Source organism: Hibiscus syriacus, unplaced genomic scaffold (genome assembly GCF_006381635.1).
Source record: "Hibiscus syriacus cultivar Baekdansim isolate YM2019G1 unplaced genomic scaffold, ASM638163v2 tig00116951_pilon, whole genome shotgun sequence".
Taxonomy (NCBI): Eukaryota; Viridiplantae; Streptophyta; class Magnoliopsida; order Malvales; family Malvaceae; genus Hibiscus; species Hibiscus syriacus.
The window spans coordinates 1,160,879-1,185,400 of record NW_024063482.1 but is presented as its reverse complement, the minus strand read 5'-3'; the positions used below and the strand labels follow the sequence as shown (position 1 = coordinate 1,185,400).

Sequence of the window (24,522 nt, the reverse complement as noted above, 5' to 3'; positions counted from 1 at the left end):
ATAGGTTAACATTCAATTGTGAATACAGTCAATTTTTTTTACAGAAAAGAACGAGATTAAAATACAATGAATAGTCGGGTGACCATTTTGTAACTTTTAATAGTCGAGGGACTTAATAAAGTAACACTCTATAATCAGAAGATCATTTTATAACTTTTAATATTCATAAAACTTAATAAAACATTATCCTATAGTTGGTGATCATTTGGGTACTTAACCCTAATTTTTAATCCCATAAAAAAAACAACGGTAATTGAAACGGTGCCGTTTGGAGACCACCGCTCCAATCTGTCAACAGCTAATCAAGAAATAAATAAAGAAAATATAATATATAAAAAATTGAAATTGTTGAAATTCTAACCTCACCCCAAATTAGACCAAAATCAAAACGGTATCTCTCTTCTTCTTCTCTCTTCAACGACCAAACCCTAAGACACCTCTTTTGTTTCTCTTTAATTCTCTTGGCGATGATTTAGCTTGAGGTTTCTCTTCAGACCCGATCCACCTCTGGTGAGTTCCCTTTTTCTTCTCTTTATTTATCTCTGGCTCGATTTTGATTTTTATGTTATCTTTTTTCGGTTTCATTTTTTCCGGCGGCTTTGGCGAATTGATTGATGTAATTTTCGTAACCATCTTGTGTTGTGACCAGCTTTGATTATTTTCCCCTTTTTGGTTATATGGAATTTAATAATTAATGTAATTTGTGTGGGTTTTTTTCTTCTTCGAGATAGAATGAAAGGAAGACCAAAAAAAATGTAAATGTGACAAAATCGAAATGAATTATTTTTTCCTTTGCTTTCCCATTAATTACCTCGGAAATTGATTTGGGATAATTAGAGAGGATATGATTTTCCTTTGTTTTCTCGATCCTAGGGGAACTTAATTATTAGAAATACTATGCTTTTGAGGCTTTTTTAATTGTTCGACTTTAAGTGTTTGGATATTATTTGTCCTTTACTGATTTGTAAAATGTTTGGGGCTAGCTATTTTGAAGGACAGAAACAATGTCTGGGTTTGCTATTGTTTTCAGTATATTAGGCTTGGGGCTAATATTGGTTTTAGGATGTTATTATCATTTGGAAAAAGCTCCAGCATTATCTTAGATTTTGTAAATTTTGAATAATCTTATTTAACTGATCATGAGAGGATAAACAACACATGGTTTGGAAGGGTTTTTTTTAATGTTTTGCATTGAATGAAACTTCCACTTGAGGTTGAAGCACTTTGAGGTTTATTCAAGGAAGACATTCTGGTTTAGAGTTCTTAATTGTTCAACTGAAGAAATATTCAGAACTCCATCTCCTAGAGTGATTAAAATTTGACTTATGCATCCCTTTTTAAGTTTTTGTTCCTTATTGAGCGTCAGTGGTCTGGTGATTATTATTTATACAATTTTCTGATTCTGCATCTTAGCACTGGCACTGCTGACTTAGTTTTAATGAGTATGCGCTTTTTAAATTTTTTTATTCATGCCTAGTTTTTTTAAAGTGCATTAGTGATTAAAATTTTAATTTCTTTCATCGATAGTAGCTTGTCTTTTCTTCGTCTATAAAACTATATATAAACACATGAAATTTTCCCCGAAGATGTGATGTTTTCCTTTTCAATTTCCTGAGAGGTCAGAGTGATGTTAATTTGTACATTTCATGTTTGAGGTGACACTCATTGAATCTATATTACTATGTTTCATATTTAGTTTTCTTTTTAGGTTTTCATATGTTTGCTGTTGCGGAATACATTGCCATTTCTCCTGTATTTTAAGGTATGCTAAATATTTTATTTAACTTGATTAAGGAACTTTTCCTCTTTTCGTATATGCAGTTAAAACATGAATGATGTTTTCTGCATGATTATATGTTGATTTCTACTCATCATAGGTTAAGAACTATTATTCATGTAGCTGAGTGAATGCTTGAAAACTTATACTTTAGTACATAGAATTTGGTCTACTTGGGTGTGGTTTAAGGAGAAAACAACAACAAATCAGGAGAACTATGGCTGAACTATAGGTATGAATAAAGTTGAAACTCTATAAAATATAAAACTCTCTAGTTTTTAATTTCGATTAACTAAAAGAATATATCAGTAAATTTGGCGTTAAATTTATTTTACAGCTTATTATATTAGGGTTACAAATAAAGTTTAATCTAAGTCCTAGATTTAACCGTAAGGATAATTTATAATCCTAGCCATCTTTCTATAAATATAACATCATAAATACGACTGAAATAATAAAATAACTTAATAGTAGTAGCTTATGTGTCACTCTTGTTTCTTCTGTTATGAATGTTCCAATATGGTAAAACCTGTTTTGTTGTAGTGTCTCGAAGGAAAATCAAGATTTCATTGTTTTGTCTCTTGTAAGTCCTTTTTACAGTTTTACTTGTTAAGATAGCTTTGGTTTATTGTTAATTTCAGAACATCAAAAGTTTTCTCAAGGTACTACTTTACGTTACAAGCTAAAATGCTTTATAATAATAAATAGGGAGAAGATTGTTAAGTTAAATGGGGTACCAAAATAAAAGAAGATTAGAATGATATTATTTCGAAATCTTAGAACCTATTAGCTAATTCGAAAGAATTTTTCTCATTTTATTTGCCTTACCTGGTACTTATAAATAGAAACATTAATCAATTGTTATAAATAATATCCAAGTTTTCTTGCTCTTTCGGCGTTTGTACAAAATTTAGCGGCGTTTGATCTTATGAATGTTCCAATATTCCTAATACACCTATAGTATGCAGTTATATATATTTCTCCTTCTAATTTTTAGCATTTAACATTTCAAATTGAAACTCCAGAAATACGAAATGGATAAGACTTGGATGGATTTCTCAAGGGTCAGCGTCGAATATCGAAATGGAGTCCAAAACTTTCTAAATTTAACTTTTTTGAAAGCAAGCCAAGAGAATATGATTCTTTGCCCTTGTAAGAACTGTGTTAACATTAACTGGCACATTCATGAAGTTGTGTACGAGCGTCTAGTTGTTTTTGGATTTGTTCGGGGATATAGAAAATGGATTTTTCATGGAGAGTTTGTATCAGATAGATCTTCTTCGACGAGTTATTCGACTTATCCTGCTCATTCTCACCATCCAACTTTTACAGAATATGACATGGAAGGGATGTTACGAGATGCATTTAATATGCACAATAGTCAGTCGTATGTTACATAAAATTATTGCCAGAATGATGGTAATGATTCCATTGAGATGGGAAGAATTGGATGCGATGAAGAGCCAAATGGAGAAGCGACAAAGTTTTACAAGTTGCTGAATGAAATGAATGAACAACTTTATGACAGATCAAAGTTTTCAAAGCTTTCTTTCTACATTCGCCTTTTCCATTTAAAATGCTTGGGAGGGTGGACTAGGAACTCCTTTACGCAATTGTTGGAGATATTAGGAGAAGTGTTTCCTTTTGCAAAAATCTCTCAATCATGTAAAGATATGAAGAAAATGATAAAAGATTTGGGTCTTGGATATGACAAAATTCATAGTTGTCCGAATAATTGTATGTTGTATTGGGGTGATCGAAAAAATCAGGAGTCTTGTCATGTATGCGGAACATCTCGATGGATGAGTAGGGAGGCAGAAAATGTTACTGAGGATGAAGCTCAAGTATCATCAAGAAAGAAATCGATCAAGATTCTCCGATATTTTCCTCTCATACCTAGGCTACAAAGATTGTTTATGTCCTCCAAGACTGCTGAGTATATGAGGTGGCATCATGATGGCAGAACTGATGATGGATTATTACGGCATCTTGCGGATTCTTTAGCTTGGAAGTCATTTGACAATAAGTATCCAAGTTTTGCGAGAGATCCTCGAAATGTCAAACTCGGTCTTGTAACTGATGGGTTTAATCCATTTAAAATCATGAGTACTTCGTATAGTACTTGGCCTGTTGTACTTGTTCCATACAATTTGCCTCCTTGGATTTGCATGAAACAATCATCTTTCATCTTATCCATGATAATCTCCGGCGAGAAAGGCCCCAGAAATGATATTGATATTTACATGCAACCGCTAATTGCAGAGTTAAAACAATTATGGGAATGGGTCGAAACGTACGATGTGTTGAAGAAGGAGAACTTTAATTTACGCGCGACTTTATTATGGACAATGATTTTCCTGCGTATGCAAATTTATCTGGTTGGAGTACCAAAGGTCGTTATGCTTGTCCTTGTTGTGTTGCACAAACATGTTCGAAGTGGTTGGTTAATGGAAAGAAGTTCTCTTATATGGGACATCGTTGGTGGTTACCTGATAATCATAGATTTAGATGTCAAAAGAATATGTTTGATGGTGATGAAGAGTTTCGAAATGCTCCTAAGCAAACAACCGGTTCTGAAATATTCAGAATGTTGAAAAATATAAATTTTACTTATGGAAAGATGAATCAACCAAGTAGTACAAGATCAAAGAAAAAGGCAAAGTAGGTCAATAAAGAGGTTGAAGTTGACGAACAAACTGATGAAGAGTTTGATGAAGAGGATGATCCAAATGAGGTAGACTTGTGGAAAAAGAAGAGTATATTCTTCGAGTTGCCTTATTGGAAAAACAGATTTTGAGACATAATCTTGATGTAATGCACATTGAGAAGAATGTTTGTGAGAATATCATCGGGACCATTTTGAATGATGCCAGAAAATCTAAAGATAATCTTAAGAGTCGACTTGACTTATTGGATATGAGAATTCGATATGATCTTTATCCGCAATTACATCTGAATGGAAGATCTTTCTTGTCGGCTTTTATTTTTTCTCTTTCGAAGAAAGAAAAAGAAGTGTTTTGCACGGTGTTGAAGGATATAAAGGTCCCAAATGGGTTTGCATCAAACATTTCTCGATGTGTCAGTGTTAAAGATAGAAGACTGGTTTAAAGTCACATGATTATCATATATTAATGCAAGATTTACTGCCAGTAGCTGTTCGCGGTTGCATGTCGAGTAAGGTGACGTCTTCTATCATTGAACTTTCTAATATAATGAAAACCATTTGTGGGAAAGTTTTAATGGTTGAAGAACTTGATAAACTACAAGATCGAGTTGCCTTGACTTTATGCAACTTGGAGATGATATTTTCGCCTTCATTCTTCACAATTATGGTGCATATGCTAATTCATCTTCCTCACGAAGCAAGAGTTGGTGGACCAGTTTTCTATTGATAGATGTACCCTATAGAGGTGTTAATTGAATTACATTTCAAATTACTACTGATTATACCTTTTAATAAAATGTATTTACATAGTATGTTGTTTTGTGTATAGGTTCTTGGGCAAGTTGAAGTCTTATTGTCGTAATAAACGTTATCCGGAAGGATCAATTGCTAAAGGGTATTTGGCAGAGGAATGTATGACATTTTGTTCTAGATATTTGGAACATGTTGAAACAAGATGGAATAGACCAAAGCGAAATGATGTGTTAAGTACGGATGACTTACCTCAACATTATTTGTTTGGAAGTTATGGTCAACCATTAGGGAAAGTTGAAATTGCACACTTAGATGACACGTTTTGGGTTCAAGCACACCGATATGTTCTTTTCCATCACGATTCAATAGATCCCTTTCGCACGTAAGTCTTTCAGACCCAAGTTATATGAAATCCCTTAATATTTTATATATATATCAATTTTTAACGACATAATATACTTTATAGTGAGTTTAAAGAAGTCTTGAGATCTCGTGCACGCTCCCGAAGATTAAATCATTGAGAGATACATAAGTTATTCACAGAAACTTTTCATGAATGGTTAGGCCAGACGATAAGCAACTAAATCTTACAGAATACTTATAAATAATATATGCCTTGCTTTTTATATCAACATCAATGCAAATTAATTCACCATTCATGTGTAATAGGTTTGGAGTAGGAGAGAAGTTAGTGAAAATGTTAAATGGCTTTCTCAAGGTCCGAATAGAATAGTTAAAAGATATAATGCATTCCACATTAATGGGTTCAGGTTTCACACGAAATCTTGTGAAAGATTAAGGACACAAAATTGTGGAGTCGTAGTTATTTCGTAAACTACAAGTTATGCTACTGTCAGAGACAATAATCTGCAGGATGGAGAGGTCGATTATTATGGAAATCTTACGGACATTATTGAGTTAGATTATTATGGAAAATGAAAGGTTGTGTTGTTTCGGTGTGACTGGGTTGATGTAAATAGATGCATAAAAAGAGATAAATTCGGGTTTACAATGGTAAATTTCTCTCGATTAATTCATACAGGTCAACGTTTGATGAATGAACCATATGTATTTTATTCTCAAGTAAAACAAGTATTTTATTTTCACGATCCAATGGATGACGGTTGGTATGTTGTGCTCCGAAATACTCCCAGAGACGTGATAGACATCGGAGATGGAAGTAGAGATGAAATTGAAACAATATCAGAATGTTTACCTCTACTGCCACAAAACTTAGATGAAACTATCATAAATACAACACAATTTCAATGGGTTCGGGAGGACGTTGATGAAGATATTTATGACAACTGACATTACATAAGAATGTCGTACAACTTTATATCTTTATTTATTTATTTATAATGTTATAACCTTTAACATTATAAATCTTTCAATATATTAATTAATTAATTAGTTTTTTTTATTACACATGTTTGTTTATTACAGATATCATGCAGAGGAGAAAAATAACTGATTTGAGGGTTGTTCGAGCTTCTGAAGACCATGAAGAAAGAAATAATGAGGAATTGAATGCACTTGAGTCTTCTGAAGTTCCTGAAACTGTTGAAGAAGTATAAATCCAAGGTAGTCTTCGAAACTTTATTTACTATTTTGTTCATTTTCAAAATCCACATTTAATAATTTCTTATATAGTTGAAAATGCTGGAACGCGCAAGACTCGAGGACATACAACTTTGAAGGAATTATATCAACTTCCTCCTGGGCATCGTGTTAAAGTTTCAAGAAACGATGCCGATTAACCTATTGGCTCAGAAGCACGTCTTCTAGCAGGTTACGTAAGCATAGTTGGACGTAATATGAATCTGTTACCGATCAATTATGAGTCATGGCGCGAAATGCCTAATAATAACAAAAATTAGGTGTTGGATTTTGTTAAGGTAATAATGTCATTATCAGTATATACTCTATAGAAATTCAATACTAATATATGCTTACGGTGCACACTTATTTGTTGTATAGGAGAAAATTTTTTTACAGGTCTCTGACGATTATGTGAAGCAAGCGTTAGGGAAGAGATAGAGGGACCATAAGAGCTCCTTAAAGAAGAAATACTTCAAAAATGATCTCAGCCTTGAAGAGAAGCTGCAAACAGTCCTACCTGGAATGCTCATGTACCAATGTGAAGATGCAGTTAGATTTTGGAGTTCACAAAAAAGACAAGTATAATGTATTTTTTAGAATTAATTGTAACGAATTATAAATCATCATTAAAAGTGGTTGTTTGACATTGTAGGACCGAGAGCATGTTGGTGTTGTTAGCATGCAACATCAAAAGTTTACGCAGACGGTTGGATCAAAGAGTTTTGCTTGTATAGCTAATGAGGAGGTATTATAGATTATTGACATTGTTTTTTGTATTCCATGTACATAGTAACTCATAGTAATTATATTATGATATATTGTAGGAAAATACATCCGGTTCTAAAGTTGGACGAATCCAACTATTCGATATGACACATACGAAGAAGGGTGGAACTCCTATGACTGCCGAAGCTGCAGAAATTATGGTACGTTTATTGGATATATGTTTTAAATTGACCTGACTTTATTTATATTTGTACCATGACATTTTTTATTTTAATGAATTATTCACCTTATTATTAGGAAAAATTGAAGGAGAAAAAGGCGGAGTATCATGTTACTGGTTCGAGTCACAATCTTTTTAATGATGATGACATTGAAAATCGAGCTATTAATAATGTTTTGGGTCCTGAAAGATATGGTCGGGTGCGTTGTCAAGGATCATTTGTTACTCACACCAAATATTTTGGATCTAATTCATCACAGTACATGTCATCACAGTCTCAATCTTCCCAATTAGAAGTTAGTCGTTTAAAACAACAGTTGGTTGAGATTGATCAATAAATGACTAACATGAAAGCGGAAAATAAAGCAAGGGAAGCAGCGACAGCACAGAGAGAAGCAACATATCAGCAGAGATGTGAAGAATTTGAAAAACGATTCAATGATATGATGAATATGATACAGAAAACTCAACCTCAAAATCTACCATCATAGTCTCATTTATGTTATCATCATTATGTTATTGTTATTGAATCGTGTTTAACTGAACTTATATTATGTTAATGAAAATTTTATTTATTATATTGGATTTGATGTTGATTGTTATGAGTATAGTGTTATGTTATTGCTGTTATATTTGTTGGATAATGGAACAGGTTGAAAAAAAAGATTTGGGGTAATAGACAATAATTTTTTAAATGGTTAAATTATGTGTTATTTAACGGCATTTGTTACAAAAAAACGTCGTAATATATCATACATTTAGCGGCGTTTGTATCAAAAAAACGTCGCAAAATATTAACACATATAGTGGCGTTTTTTGTTACAAACGTCGTTATATACCAACCTTTACTGGCGTCTGTATACTAAAACGCCGCTATATACCAGACCATCAGCGACGTTTGTATCCTAAAAACGCCGCTATATACCAGATATTTATCTGCATTTTATCCTAAAAATGCCATTATATATCAAATTTTTAGCGGCGTTTGTACACTAAAAATGCCATTAAATGTGAAAACATATTGTGGCGTTTGTCTTACAAACGCCGCTAACTGTCAAAATCTATTGCGGCATTTTACAAACGCCGCTAAAGATCATAACTTGTTGCGGCGTATATTGTGGCGTTTTTGGATCACAAACGTCGCGAACTTTAGCGATGCTATTTTCAACAACGTTTTTTGCGACGTTTTTCATAATACCGCACGTGCTTTTTGCGGCACTTAAAAACGTCGCTATAGGTCAAAACAAATGCCGCAAAAAGCTAGTTCTGCTGAGTAATTTCTCACCCATTTAAATCCATCTTAAAATACGTTTATATCATAGAAAAGAAATTCTAAAAAACAAATCGTATAATGAATTAATTTTTTAAAAAGATAAAGTTATAAAAATTATTTTATAGTATTTGGGTGAGACTATGTTAATCTTTTTCTACATACTGAAAATCACATTAATATTGTGAGTAAAATAATAATGTGACAAAATTTAATAATTGAGATTTTTTTCTCTACTAATAAACATTCAGTTTATTATGTATTAGAAGATAAATAGTATCTTTTAAGTTTTAGTTTGTGATTAAATATTATTTAAGTCTCGCTTAAAGTATTTAATAACGAAGTATGACATTATTTAAGAAATTCTTAATACTCTTGATTGTCTTCAACTTCCATTCAAGCTAATATATGTAAGTATTTTTTCATATTTATTAATGGTTGTGTTCATTGTTTATTTACATATTGATTTTAATTCTATTTGTTATTAAATCCATCTTGTGGTAGGAAAATTTGGAGGTTGTTGACTTAAGGAATTGACGTAATATGTAGCCCTACTAATATTTTTTTTATAAAGTTATATGTATCTTCCTCAACTGAGAATTTAGTAAGGGGTTTAATTTTTTTGGTATAAACATTTAATATTTATTTTTAGTTGATTAATCCATATCAATATTGTATATGTCTATTCTGATAACGTTTTTTTTCCAATTTACTTGTTTATAATATTATGTTGTAGAAAAAATACGATATCTTATCACACTAAATCGGTTGATAATTAGTGGTAAAAAGTTTATAACCAAGGAGGAAAATTTAATCTAGAATGTAAATGAATCCCAAATATATCGAAAAAGACATTTTAATTTATATAATAAAAGTGTTGAATTGGTGTGAATTTTATATTTACATAAAATCTAATTAGTTTGTTAAAATATAAGAACAAGGTTAATAAATACATGTAAAATTAAGTAATCCTTAACTAGTATAAATAAACTTTTTCTATATAATGAGATAGTACAATCTAGATAGTCACAACCTTGGTAAGGGCCAAAAAGGTTAGGTATGACGTGATAATCATATTTTGGACTGAGAATGCAAAACGACATCGCAATATTTTGTTTCATTTGATAAATGCATATATATAACATCACATATAGTGAATTTATGATTTTTTTTCTATTAAAATTTAACCTTTTCGAAGATGGTGATGATTGATAGACAGGTAATGATCATATTGAGCTAGTTGTAGCATGATTTTGTCATCTAAATTATCAATATGATTAATGTTATGTCTAGGTCGTATCAATAAATTGATTGATAAATATATAAAATATGTATGTAGTGTATAGAATTAAATCAATATTATTTTGTTACTATGTGCACGTGAGATGCATATTATAAATATTTGAACGATCTTCACCATGATCCCACTTTTGATTTCATAAGATCCTCAAGAAAGATTTTTAGCAACTTTAAAATCATTTGCATATATGCTCTCCAACATGAGACAAGTACTTCAACATGAAAACAACAATATTATATATTAAAAAATAAATGATTATATAAAATTTAGTGTTAAAACTATAATGTTTTTTTAAAGGGGTTTTAAATTTTTTTCGGTCAATTCAGATGCCTAACGTTACAAACATTATCATTTTAGGTGCATGGGCTGTAATGACTGTTAAATTCTGTCGTTAAATAATATGTGTCACGTTATGATAATTTTGAGAAATTTTATTTAAAATAAAAATAAAAATAATTTTTTTTTATAAAAAACCACAATTTTTCTCAAATTACAAAAAAAAAATCAAAAACTTTTAAAACCCTATTTTCGATCCCTTTGCCACTGTCCACAATCACTGTCGTCGTCAATCAACCAAAATTCCAATGGCATATGAAGAACACCCAACGATCGAAACCCCCTAATCCAACCTATAATTGCAGCAAAAATTGACGATATAGGTGAAAATTGACATTCGCGAAATGTTACACCTACATCGTCGTTTGGTGCTCGAGCGGTTGTGAAAATAATGGGGTTTTGGTAATGGATGGTTGGTCGGTCACACGTCTTTGGGTGGTCAGCCGATTGACAGCGGCGGCGGCTGGCGGTGGAAAAGGGATTGAAATTAGGGTTTTAATAGTTTTGGGGAGGTTTTTTGTAGTTTTATAAAATTTTGGGTTTTTTCTTTTAAAAATTATAATCTTAAGTTTTTTTAATTTAAATTAAATTTTTAAATTTTTATAAAGGGACACATGTCTTTTAACGACGGAATTTAACTATCGTTATGATTCAGACACCTAAAATCATAACGTTTGTAATGTTACGCATTTGGATAGACCGAAAAAAAGTTTGGGCACCACTTTGGAAAAAGCGGTATAGTTTGGGCACTTATTTTTATATTAAGCCAAAAATAAAATAATCAATGAACAACCAATTGGTTTAGTGAGATAAGACGCTACAATCTTTAAGTAAAGTTAGAGGTTCAAACCATGACGTTTGTGAATAGAGTAAATTGAGTTGGGGGGATTGTCCATATAATGGTCCTTGATCGCTCTTCAATTGGGTACAGTTCTTTGTCCATTTCAGATGTCCTATCAACAAGATTATAATTTTAATATTACGATAAGGGAATAAAATGAAGTTTGAAGTTAAAATAAGAATTAATTATAAAATTAATATAAAATTCTCAATCGTTATATCTCAAATTAACTTTTGGTGTCTAAAGAATTTTTCGCTAAAAATAGGTGTCTAACGTTTTCAACATTACACTTTTAGGTGTTTGAACCGTAACGACCATTAACTTTGACCATTATCTACCACACATATAAAATTTTTAAAAAAATTAAAAAATATTATAATTAAAAAATCCAAAATTTATTTTTTCACCACCGATCGGCCATCGTCAGTCCGTGGTTGTCACCGTTGACAACATCACAACTGTCACACTGCTGCGACCAAAACCTAGTCATCAACCCATCATAAAACTATGTTGATCATCGTGAAAAGCACCACGAAGGATCTCAAGATTTTTAAGTTTTAATTTGTTGTTTTCCGGCGATTCCAACGGCTACAGCCGATTGTATGTTACACGAGCGCCACCATTAAGTTGCTCACCTTGTTTTGGACAAAACCTAGTCAGTGGTGACCCTTCATCTGTAACACCCCAACCCGTACCCGACCTGGATACGAGTTCGAGGTGTCACATTGACTTTTCAAAACTTGTCTCTTGCATAAAATCATGAAAATCTAACTTTCATTAAATAAAAGTTGTTATTTTACATAAAATTAAAACGATTTGTATTTCAAAACTTATCAGAGCATATTCAATACAACTCTTTTAGTACATGCCAACTAAATAAAACCAAATCCATATAATTCATAAATTCTTTTCTGATCTGAACTTCGTAAATGAGTGGCTGACATGTCTTGCTCCTCTTAGCTCCTCTTTTTGCTTCTCTGAATCCTACGTGTGAAACATTCACACGCTAAGTCTATGACTTAGTGAGGCATAGATAAACTTAAATATAACATATCATCACTCATTCCTAATATGCACACTTCATGTAATCATATATATAATCTTATTAATCAATCAACACATACATCATCATATAGCTCATATTATACATTTAACATAATGAACATATGCATACATATACATCATCACATCATCTATATTTATATACTATTTCTTATAGAGTTCATAACACTTCTCAAGTATTTACTCATAACATATCATATAAATTCAATTTATTTACTTATAATCCAATATATCAATCCATCATAAACTATGACATTAACTCATATAACATATGCAATATATTCAACCCATACTCATGTCCAACTACACAATTATATAAAAATCATATTACTTCTTATTTATATTATATCTTTATTGGCCCATGTACACTGTGGAGAACTAAAGATATGTGAGTCTATTGAGGTTGTGCACTAATGTTGTCACCACAGCTCGTATAAATTCCCACTAGGGGCACTGAATGTTTTTCTTGAAGGACCACTTTGTCCCGAAGGACCACTATGTCCCGAAGGACCACTGTAAATCCCTCGACTCTTGGTATGCCAACTATACCTCTAGCTCTCAATTTCTATACATGGGCATAATCATTTATTTTTATCACATATTCACAAGTACACATTGATCACTTAAATATCACATGACTTTGTATCACATATCTCGTATCATTTCTTATTAAATCACTTGTGGCATGTAGCACATATAACTCATATACTTTCTTATATGCTCATATAGCTCATATCACTTAATCTCTTATGATCATATAATCACTACACTTATTTTCATATATCTCAGATTTACATATACACGTAATTCACTTTCACATAATTCACATATTCATATCTCATAAACTTTTGACTTCTTATCACATAGTTTCTTATCACATATCTCGTATGATCTTTTCATATGATTTCATAGTTTATAATTATTCACTTATGTCTTCTTATAAACATATGCTCTTATCTCTTCTTGTCATATTGTTCACACTACAATATTTCACATTCATTATATCATTTAGCTTTTACCACATATTAATATAGACACTTAACATTTCAGTCATACTCACATCTTTCATGTTTATACACTCTCTTATACTCATATCATATATCTTATAACAATGATTATATTATCACTGATATCATTATTCTCATTTAATCATATAGATCATTCATATTAGTTCATATGGCTTATCGCACTACATGTATTCACATAAATTATGTCACATACAATAACATATATCACATATACTCAGATCAAATACATGTATATAATCATAAACTCATGCATTCTAATATAGGAAATAGACTTGTCGCAAGTCTTAGTTCCATTAAACCTTGTATAATAACTAATAAGCACTCACCTGGCCTCACTAATCAATATTAATCTCTTATCATTCCTCGATCAATCTTACTTGTCTAGGCTCGATATCTACATAAATATAAGATTTAAGACAATTATCAGATGCCTAAACCTTTTAATTTAATATTGATAGCTTAAACGAATTTAATGAACCATAATTCACTTTTTTCCTTAGGGGTGTACCGATGCACTATGGGTGCATCGGTACACAAAATAGCTTCGAAATTACCATGCATCGATGCCTTCCAGTATGCATCGATGCATCTTCAATATTATTCTTAGTGCATCGGTACACATTCATAGTGCATCGATGCACCTTCCCAGAATAGGCTGTTTTACCCAAAAATTATCAACTCTTCACCCAATTTTCCAGTATAAAGCCCTAGTTATGCTACCAAACTTAACTATGTTCACTTTAACCAACTTCTATCCTTCCAACACCTTATTTTCTTCCATATATTTCCCAAATCCTTAAAACCAAGAATTTTACCACATTTTCCATGTTATCCAAACTTAATTCTAATTCTTATAACTTCTTATTCTCATAGATGACAAGTCAAATTCGACTTCCAAATTCATTTAAACATTCTATTTCAATAATTCACTTAAAAACTCCTTTTACTTAATCTCTCATAACTTCTTCATTCTTTGATTTTAAGATGACTTAAGATTTCCTTAAGCTTAAGTATCACCTAAGATTCAAAACCTTCTCTTAGAATAAAAAAATAATCAATTACCCAGAAAACTTACCTTTTCTTTGAGCTCTCACGTATGAGGAAGAAAGAGGGAGAAGAAGAAAACTCTGGAATCAACTTGGCCTTTATTTCCTCTTCCACGTGAGTCAACTTGGCCTTTCTTTCCTCTTCCACGTGAGTTAATTCCTTATAAAGGAATTATAAAAATCTTTCTTGTAAAATGACCATACTACCCTTATTATTTTCAAACTTCATTATTAAATCCAACATCAAAATTCTCCAATTAAATCTATGAACTTTTAACTTATTTCAAAATTGAGCATTAAGTTTTCAAAATTTGCATTTAAGTCACTGACCCATCTTTTGGGATGTTACAAATCTCCTATCCTTTAAAGAAAATTTGTCCTCGAATTTTCATCGCACACATTGATAAGAACATATCTTCTAATGTTCTCATATGGCTTTCTCTACCTTATTCCTTCGCAATTACAATTACTGATTTACCTTCAATTTCCAAAAACTTAATCTATTTCTATCTTTTCTCTTCTTCTATAGTACACTTACTCTTAACCGTTGAACATACATATCATGCTACTTATCATATAAATATTAACATTCGCTCTTATTACTCAAGATTATAAATCAATTGATTTTCTTCGTCAAAATCTAATTGCCTTACAATAATAACCCAACCTTTAATCCTTCCAAATAACATGCTTGTTCTTGATAACTGGATCAACATAATGTATAATTTAACTATCATTTGAACTTTCTTAATGCCTATAAATCATTTCTTATTCCTCTGACTATGTCTACTTGACCAAGAAACATAACCTTAAACCTTCATCATATATCATTAAAATATACATTTTACCAAAATTAAACCATCTCTTTATATCACTTCACATACTTTTCTTATTTCTGTATCAAACTTTATAATCTATTCGTCCATAATCCTCGTCACCCTTAATCTTAAAACTACATCTTTTATTTTCCTTATCCGCTTATCCTTCATAATCAAATCTCCTTATAACATACCTAAATCATATCTTTTGTCCACACTCTCATACTCTTTAATCTCGCTTATAATTATCCCTGATCACCAATCTTTATCATATTCACATAATTTTGATAGTCAACACTACTTACACAAATTTTCTTCTTTGTAACATCCTTGCTCGAATCACAATGTATATATCCCCTTTTTCATCATTTAAACTTTTCTATCAATCCTTAACTTTCTTCTAACATACGAATCCTTGCCTTCTTCACTCTTCAATTCTTCTTATCATATAGATCATATCTTTTCTTCTTGTTCCAAACTCTTTTATACTCATTTCTGATCTTTATTACAGCTTCATTGCTTTAATATTTAATTTTTTTTACGGAACCTCTTTCTTTATCACCTCTTGTATTTGTATTCCTCCACTTAATTCATCAGATACCAAGTTTAAATAATTTCATAACCTATTAAAATGCTTGTTCTACTTCCTTAAAGCTCCCTTCAAACATATAAATACTTATCTCATTGCCTACATCATGTCGATATGATGAGTATGCACAACCATATACATATTTGTAGCATACTGTACTAGCTTAACTTTATCTTGCCTTCCAATCTTATAACTCTATTGTCCATATCATTATAGCTAATCAGTAACAACTTCTCAATCTAGGCATAAGCCCTAATCAAACTGATCATATACATTCATATATTGTACTGTTCCCTTATCTCCTTTACTATTTTACATTTCCATAATCAAAGTACATAATCTTATCTCAATCTACACCATACTTAGTTAACATATCCTGACATCATCTTCTAATCCTTTAACTTTAACACACTGATATCTCATAACTCTGTTAGTCAACACCAGTTCTTTCAATCCAGAACGTAAACTTTTATCGAACCATTCATATACATTCTTCCCATTCATATATATTCTTCCCATTCAGAAATAATCCATCCATAAATTGTTTAACTTTTCACATTTATATTTCTGCTTATACACAATACAATTTCATGAATTTAAACTCAAGCATTACAACTTCCTTTATCTTACAACTGATCACTGATATACTCATTCTTAAGGTCTCCAAAACAAGATCTACATTACTTGATCCATTTTAAATACTTTTTCTTCTTCAATTTACATATTTCCCAATCCATTCCACCCCTTTCATATTTTAACTTCATATGTATCTTTAATTCCTTATAAAATTTTCCATTATCAGGCTCTACTACTTAAGTGAGTCTTTCATCAAATTTGATATTTCAACACATAATACTCCTAATTCCACCCATGATTATATTTGAAACTCAAAATTTCATTTCTCTTAATCATTCTGAACTCTCTCCTTAGAACTTTATCACTATAACACTCCTTCCATCTGAGCACAAACCTTTCACAAACTACTTGCATACCTCTTTTTCATTTAAATTAGGCTAACAACAATTCCTTCAACTTATCCAGTTGCACTCTTATCTATTCACGTTACAATTCCATTGTCTCCAATTCATAAACTCTATCTCCATATATCTTATACAATTATCATTGATGCACATATTCTTGAACTCTTCTACAAATATTCACCACATCCTTTAATCTTTATAACGTTCTCATGGTGACATTTGTTCACCATATCATATCTTATCCACATATTAACAAAACTACTTCATATCGTTTTTCTGATTCAAACAGTAGAAACCCTCTAATGTTATTCTAACATGATTACAACTTTCTGAAATCCACTTTTGATCTTACAAGGCACTTCCTGAGGTGTTCGCTCTTCATCTTGTCTGGCCAGGGCAGGTGAATTACTACCACCATCAGGTTTATCGCCTCTCGATTCACTTCAAATATTCTCATAATCAATTTCTATTGTATCATACAAATCTTATTCTATTAGCAAGACATCACACTCTTTACACTATCATATCATAAATTTTCACCTTGAGTTGGCATGCATATATTTTAAACTCTTTTACTTTCGGTTTAAGCCTAGAATCAACTAAACCTTAGCTATGATACTATTAAATGTAACACCCCAACCCGTACCTGACCCGGATACGAGTTCGAGGTATCACATTGACTTTTCAAAACTTGTTTCTTGCATAAAATCATGAAAATCTAACTTTTATTAAATAAAATTCGTTATTTACATAAAATTAAAACTATTTGTATTTCAAAACTTATCAGAACATATTCAATACAACTCTTTTAGTACATGCCAACTAAATAAAACCAAATCCATATAATTCATAAATTCTTTTCTGATATGAACTTCGTAAATGAGTGGCTGACCTGTCTTGCTCCTCTTAGCTCCTCTTCTTGCTTCTCTGAATCCTACGTGTGAAACATTCACACGCTAAGTCTATGACTTAGTGAGGCATAGATAAACTTAAATATAACATATCATCACTCATTCCTACTATGCACACTTCATGTAATCATATATATAATCTTATTAATCAATCAACACATACATCATCACATAACTCATATTATGCATTTAACATAATGAACATATGCATACATATACATCATCACATAATCTACATTTATATACTATTGCTTATAGAGTTCATAACACTTCTCAAGTATTTACTCATAACATATCATGTAAATTCAATTTATTTACTTATAATCCAATATATCAATCCATCATAAACTATGACATTAACTCATGTAACATATGCAATATATTCAACCCATACTCATGTCCAACTACACAATTATATAAAAATCATATTACTTCTTATTTATATTATATCTTTATTGGCCCATGTACACTATGGAGAACTAAAGATATGTGAGTCTATTGATGTTGTGCACTAATGCTGTCACCACAGCTCGTATAAATTCCCACTAGGGGCACTGAATGTTTGTCCCGAAGAACCACTTTGTCCCGAAGGACCACTATGTCCCGAAGGACCACTTTGTCCCGAAGGACCACTATGTCCCTAAGGACCACTATATCCCGAAGGACCACTGTAAATCCCTCGACTCTTGGCATCCCAACTATACCTCTAGCTCTCAATTTCTATACATGGGCATAATCATTTATTTTTATCACATATTCACAAGTACACATTGATCATTTACATATCACATGACTTTGTATCACATATCTCGTATCATTTCTTATTAAATCACTTGTGGCATGTAGCACATATAACTCATATACTTTCTTATATACTCATATAACTTATATCATTTAATCTCTTATGATCATATAATCACTACACTTATTTTCATATATCTCAGATTTACATATACACGTAATTCACTTTCACATAATTCACATATTCATATCTCATAAGCTTTTGACTTCTTATCACATAGTTTCTTATCATATATCTCGTATGATCTTTTCATATGATTTCATAGTTTATAATTATTCACTTATGTCTTCTCATAAACGTATGCTCTTATCCCTTCTTGTCATATTGTTCACACTACAATATTTCACATTCATTATATCATGTAGCTTTTACCATATATTAATATAGACACTTAACATTTCACTCATACTCACATCTTTCATGTTCATACATTCTCTTATACTCATATCATATATCTTATAACAATGATTACATTATCATTGATATCATTATTCTTATTTAATCATATAGATCATTCATATTAGTTCATATGGCTTATCGCACTACATGTATTCACATAATTTATGTCACATATCATAACATATATCACATATACTCAGATCAGACACATGTATATAATCATAAACTCATGCATTCTAATATAGGAACTAGACTTATCGCAGATCTTAGTTCCATTAAACCTCGTATAATAACTAATAAGCACTCACCTGGCCTCACTAATCAATATTGATCTCCTATTATTCCTCGATTGATCTTACTTGCCCAATTTTCGAAACTTGTCTAGGCTCGATATCTACATAAATATAAGATTTAAGGCAATTATCATATGCCTAAACCTTTTAATTTAATATTGATAGCTTAAACGAATTTAATTAACCATAATTCACTTTTTTCCTTAGGGGTGTACCGATGCACTATGGGTGCATCGGTACACAAAATAGCTTCGAAATTACCATGCATCGATGCCTTACAATGTGCATTGATGCATCTTCAAAATTATTCTTAGTGCATCGGTACACATTCATAGTGCATCGATGCACCTTCCCATAATAGGTTGTTTTTACCCAAAAATTATCAACACTTCACCCAATTTTCTAGTATAAAGCCCTAGTTATGCTACCAAACTTAACTATGATCACTTTAACCAACTTCTATCCTTCCAACACCTTATTTTCTTCCATATATATCCCAAATCCTTAAAACCAAGAATTTTACCACATTTTCCATGTTATCCAAACTTAATTCTAATTCTTATAACTTCTTATTCTCATAGATGACAAGTCAAATTCGACTTCCAAATTCATTTAAACCTTCTATTTCAATAATTCACTTAAAAACTCCTTTTACTTAATCTCTCATAACTTCTTTATTCTTTGATTTTAAGATGACTTAAGCTTTCCTTAAGCTTAAGTATCACCTAAGATTCAAAACCTTTTCTTAAAATCAACAAATAATCAATTACCCAGAAAACTTACCTTTTCTTTGAGCTCTCACGTATGAGGAAGAAAGAGGGAGAAGAAGAAAACTCTGGAATCAACTTGGCCTTTCTTTCCTCTTCCATGTGAATCAACTTGGCCTTTCTTTCCTCTTCCACGTGAGTTAATTCCTTATAAAGGAATTATAAGAATCTTCCTTGCAAAATGACCATACTATCCTTATTATTTTCAAACTTCATTATTAAATCCAACATTAAAATTCTCCAATTAAATCTCTGAACTTTTAACTTATTTCAAAATTGAGCATTAAGTTTTCAAAATTTGCATTTAAGTCACTGACCCATCTTTTGGGATGTTACATCATCGTCGTCAGAGATGGGGGGATGGGAGGGAGAGGGATGATGAGAGGGTTTTTTTAAATAAAATTTTTATTATCAAAAAAATTTACTGTAGACACTTAAAAGTGTAACAGAGGAAACAATAAACACATATTTTTAACAAAAAATTCTTCAGACATCAAAAATCAATTTAAAATATAGTTTATACACTTAACCATGTATATTAAAATCATAACCTTGAAGCCCAAGTATTAAGCTGATAAGCCATATATCAAACATCACGTCAATTTTGTTGATTATTGATATGGAAATTATGGTGTTGATAGATACATAATATAAACGAACAAACTAAAGAAAACAAGAGAAATTTGTATCTATGGAAAAGACTTCATACCATAAAGTTGGTGGTAATGTACGAAATCCAATCTCGATCTTTCTCGACAAATGACATCATAATATAATCACAATCAGTTAGTTCAGTAAGATAAAATATTAAATTCTTTAAATAAGGTTAAGAGTTTAAAATCTAACATTTATAATTAGAATATATTGGAAAGTTCTACAGTACGACACCTTAATATAATGCTAAAATAAAGCGCTACCAGTTTTGTTATTGTTTAAATAATAAAACTGATAAAAATTACCTAAAATATTATTATTTTTACCTAAAACATCATTTTTTAACATTTCCGGTAAAAATGCCCAACAATAATAAAACTAGTAGCGCCTAATAATGTTTCCGGTCATTTTTATCAAAATCCGGTAAAACGCCCAATAATAACAAAACCGGTAGCGCCTAATAATGTTTCTGTCGTAACCGTTTTTCGCCCGGGCGGGGAAAGACCGATATCGACTGGGGTTTTCTCTTTGAAAATCATTTCGAAAGGTGAGGAGTCGCCAGCAATCATTTGAGGTGCGAATGGAACACTATAAAAACCGGATGATTTTAATAAAACATTTTGTTTTTATCAAAATACCGAGTTTTGAGGTTTGCGAAAATCTAGAAATCAGGTTCAGGAGTCGGTTACGCGTGGGGAAGGATTAACACCCCCACAAGCGCCCAAAAATTTGTACCTAGTTGATTACCCTATATTTAAAATCAGAAATTTGGAGTTCGATCTTTATTTAATTTTAAAATCATTAAGGATACAAAGTTGAAAAGGGTATTCGTTTATCGAGACCGATAGCATTCGCCCTCGAGCATAAATGCGGGAGATCAACTATTGTGCCTAATAACGGTATATTACCTCATTTTTAGAAAACATGATATGATTTTGAAAAGGATGTCGACTTATTCAAGGAATTACAAGTAGTCACCCCCTGAGCACGATCGCGGGATATATACTATTAATTCCTTAACAAGTGAACAGTGCCTTAGATTTGTAAAAAAACAATGCAATCAAACAAAATTTTATTTGTCCTAATTAAACTAAAAGTAAATTAAGGCTTATTCTAACTTAAAGTGTCAAATTATGAAAATTAAGGAACTTAAGGGCTCAAATCTAAAATGTAAGTTCTAGTATTAAAGTTTAATGTTATACATTAAAATGGATTAAATATTCACGTATTAGAAAATTTCTTTCGATAATTTTAAAATGATCGAATATCATCCTTAGTCAATTTATTTCGATTAGAGTCAAGGGATGCTTATGAGGCTATCATGTAAAATTAATTAAGATGTCATGCAAAACATATGTACACATAAATGTATTTAAATGAAAATGAAAATACATCAAAAATATTTAATTAAAGATAAATAAAAATAAGACACATGCATCAAAACATAATAAGGAATCATCATGTGAACATAAAAAAACAAATGAAAGAAACGTGACCCTTAAATTAAAACAAATTATGGACAATAAATTATAATAAAGAAAATATCATGATAAGAAAGTATATTAAATCAAACAAATCAAAGCTTAAATTAGGGAAACTAGTGGGAAACAAATAGTATAATGTTTACATATATATTATTAAGAAATTAAACATCATACGTAGCTTACATTAGTAGAGTGAAGAAACAAACATTACAATGATTCCATATATTATTATAATCAATAAAAAAACTAAACCACTATAGCTTAAATTAAGGAAATAAGTGGGGGAAAATATTATAATAATTATATATATATTATTATAATAAAAAAACAAACTACTATATCTTAAACAAACAAAAGTGGTGATTTTGTACCAATACTAAATTATCAACCAACTAATATATATATATATATATAGATTCATAGATTGATGTTTAATAAAAATAATATGCATAAATTATATATATATATATATTTATGTAAATTAATAAAAATAATTATAATATATACATATAAGTGTTACGCATGTTATATATGCTATAATATATATATTACATAATATGGATAATAAAATAAATATACATTCTACATACTATAATATATATATATATATATATATATATATAATACACTTAAATAATATATATATATATATATATATATGCTTACAAAAATATGTTATATACCATATATGTTTACAAACTACAAAGTAAATGGCATAAAATATATTATGAGAATTACCAACTTTTAAATATATAATATGAAGGTAAAGTAATCATACATAAAATATATATAAGACACCACCAACGTGAGTTAATAAACAAACATATCACATAATTAAAAGAATATTACTTTAATCATAGGGAACAATGATCAATACTACCTAAAAAGCTATTCTATCACTAAAGTTAAAGGGATCCGATGCTGAATATTAAAGATACAATTTTACCAATTATTTATCTCAGCCAATATTAATGAAATAAGAAAAAAAATTACACAATCAGGATAATAATTTCGAAACTGAAATATAAAAACTGCAAAATCGATGACCAAAGTGCAAATACGAGGTGAATGTAGGGGATTAAACTATGATTAAATCAAAAATTATAAAACATAGAGAAAAATGGAAAAATAATGAAATTGGTCCCTACTAGTGACTATTTTGTAAAACACGCTAAAATTAGAGTCATTTAAGATGAAATTATACCATTAAACTAGCCTATATATACCGCCATTTTATCTTTTTTTTTTGTTTCATTTTCACTTGGTTTTAAAAAAATGAGAGAAGTTCTCTTAATCTTCGGCCGGACACTTCCCGACCAACCCAACTTGTCATTTGGCCGTCATTCCGGCCACCTTGTATGGTGGCCGGAGCCCCAAAATTCACCCAAAAAGATCCCAACACCTAGATCTACTACCATAGGCACCAAACTAAACCTAAAAACTCCCTAAACAACCACAAATCTAACCCTGACTATTCGGTTTCCTAAAACTCTGACCACCGTGAAGGCTCCCTCCGACTCAAGTAAGCTACTGATCGACCCTCTTTTAGACTCGCATATATATATATATATATATTGTATGCAAATAGTTTATTTCTATGTTTTTGAAACTAAAATATACCTTGAAAATAACTCTGTTATTTTTATTACTTTTCGAATCTGGGAGTCCCCCTCTTTACATTTTTTCATTCAGGTTATATAACCGATTCTACAATAGGTTTTTACTTTCTTTTTTCTTGTTTTTTCTGAAACATCATGAGTGAAGTAAAAAATATATTGAAATCACGGGTTTGTCTTGGTCTTGATGTTTGACTTGTGAATCCAGTTGTCAGTTGGTGGAGAAGACTGTGATGGTGCCAGATTCGGTGGCCTGGGCTTGATCTGGACCGTTGGATGGGTCCAGATCGGACGACTCTTGCAAGGCGACAACAGCATCCAAGGGGGAAATCTTAACTGAGGGTTGATCTAGACCGTCCATCTCCAACTTGATCGTGCGGCTGAGATGAAGTGGCGGCTGAAGCTACATGATGAAACCCTAGTTGGTATTGGGTTTTCAACCTTAGGTTTGCTGGACTGTAATTTGGGTTTGGGGTATTTGGGTTGAATCTGTAAATAAAATTATGTTAGTAATCTTAAATAATAATAATAATAACTTAATAATAACGGGATGAAAATATCGAGTGTCGAAAACTGCCCCTCT

At 31.0% G+C, this 24,522-nt stretch overlaps 1 protein-coding gene and 1 long non-coding RNA gene across 2 annotated transcripts; both read left to right on the top strand.

Annotated features, from left to right (window-relative positions):
• The first annotated feature begins 279 nt into the window (after positions 1–279).
• Positions 280–6,885, top strand: LOC120188794. The gene is made up of 4 exons (XR_005522441.1): positions 280–510; positions 1,709–1,762; positions 6,642–6,779; positions 6,849–6,885. It is a non-coding gene; the product is annotated as an uncharacterized LOC120188794 (long non-coding RNA).
• A 347-nt stretch (positions 6,886–7,232) lies between these two features.
• On the top strand, positions 7,233–24,279 carry LOC120188963. Its single transcript, XM_039192329.1, has 5 exons — positions 7,233–7,376; positions 7,450–7,542; positions 7,622–7,723; positions 7,821–7,950; positions 24,155–24,279. The coding sequence occupies exons 1-5, from the start codon at positions 7,320–7,322 to the stop codon at positions 24,277–24,279; spliced, it is 507 nt and encodes a 168-aa protein (XP_039048260.1). The 5' UTR covers positions 7,233–7,319.
• Positions 24,280–24,522: the final 243 nt, after the last annotated feature.

Excerpts from the sequence above, each read along its gene's own strand:
- LOC120188963 (XM_039192329.1), top strand. The coding sequence starts at position 7,320 with ATGCTCATGTACCAATGTGAAGATGCAGTTAGATTTTGGAGTTCACAA. Across the intron at positions 7,543-7,621 it reads CTTGTATAGCTAATGAGGAG|GAAAATACATCCGGTTCTAA; the intron begins GTATTATAGATT and ends GATATATTGTAG. Across the intron at positions 7,951-24,154 it reads AAGATATGGTCGGGTGCGTT|TTGGTGGAGAAGACTGTGAT; the intron begins GTCAAGGATCAT and ends TCCAGTTGTCAG.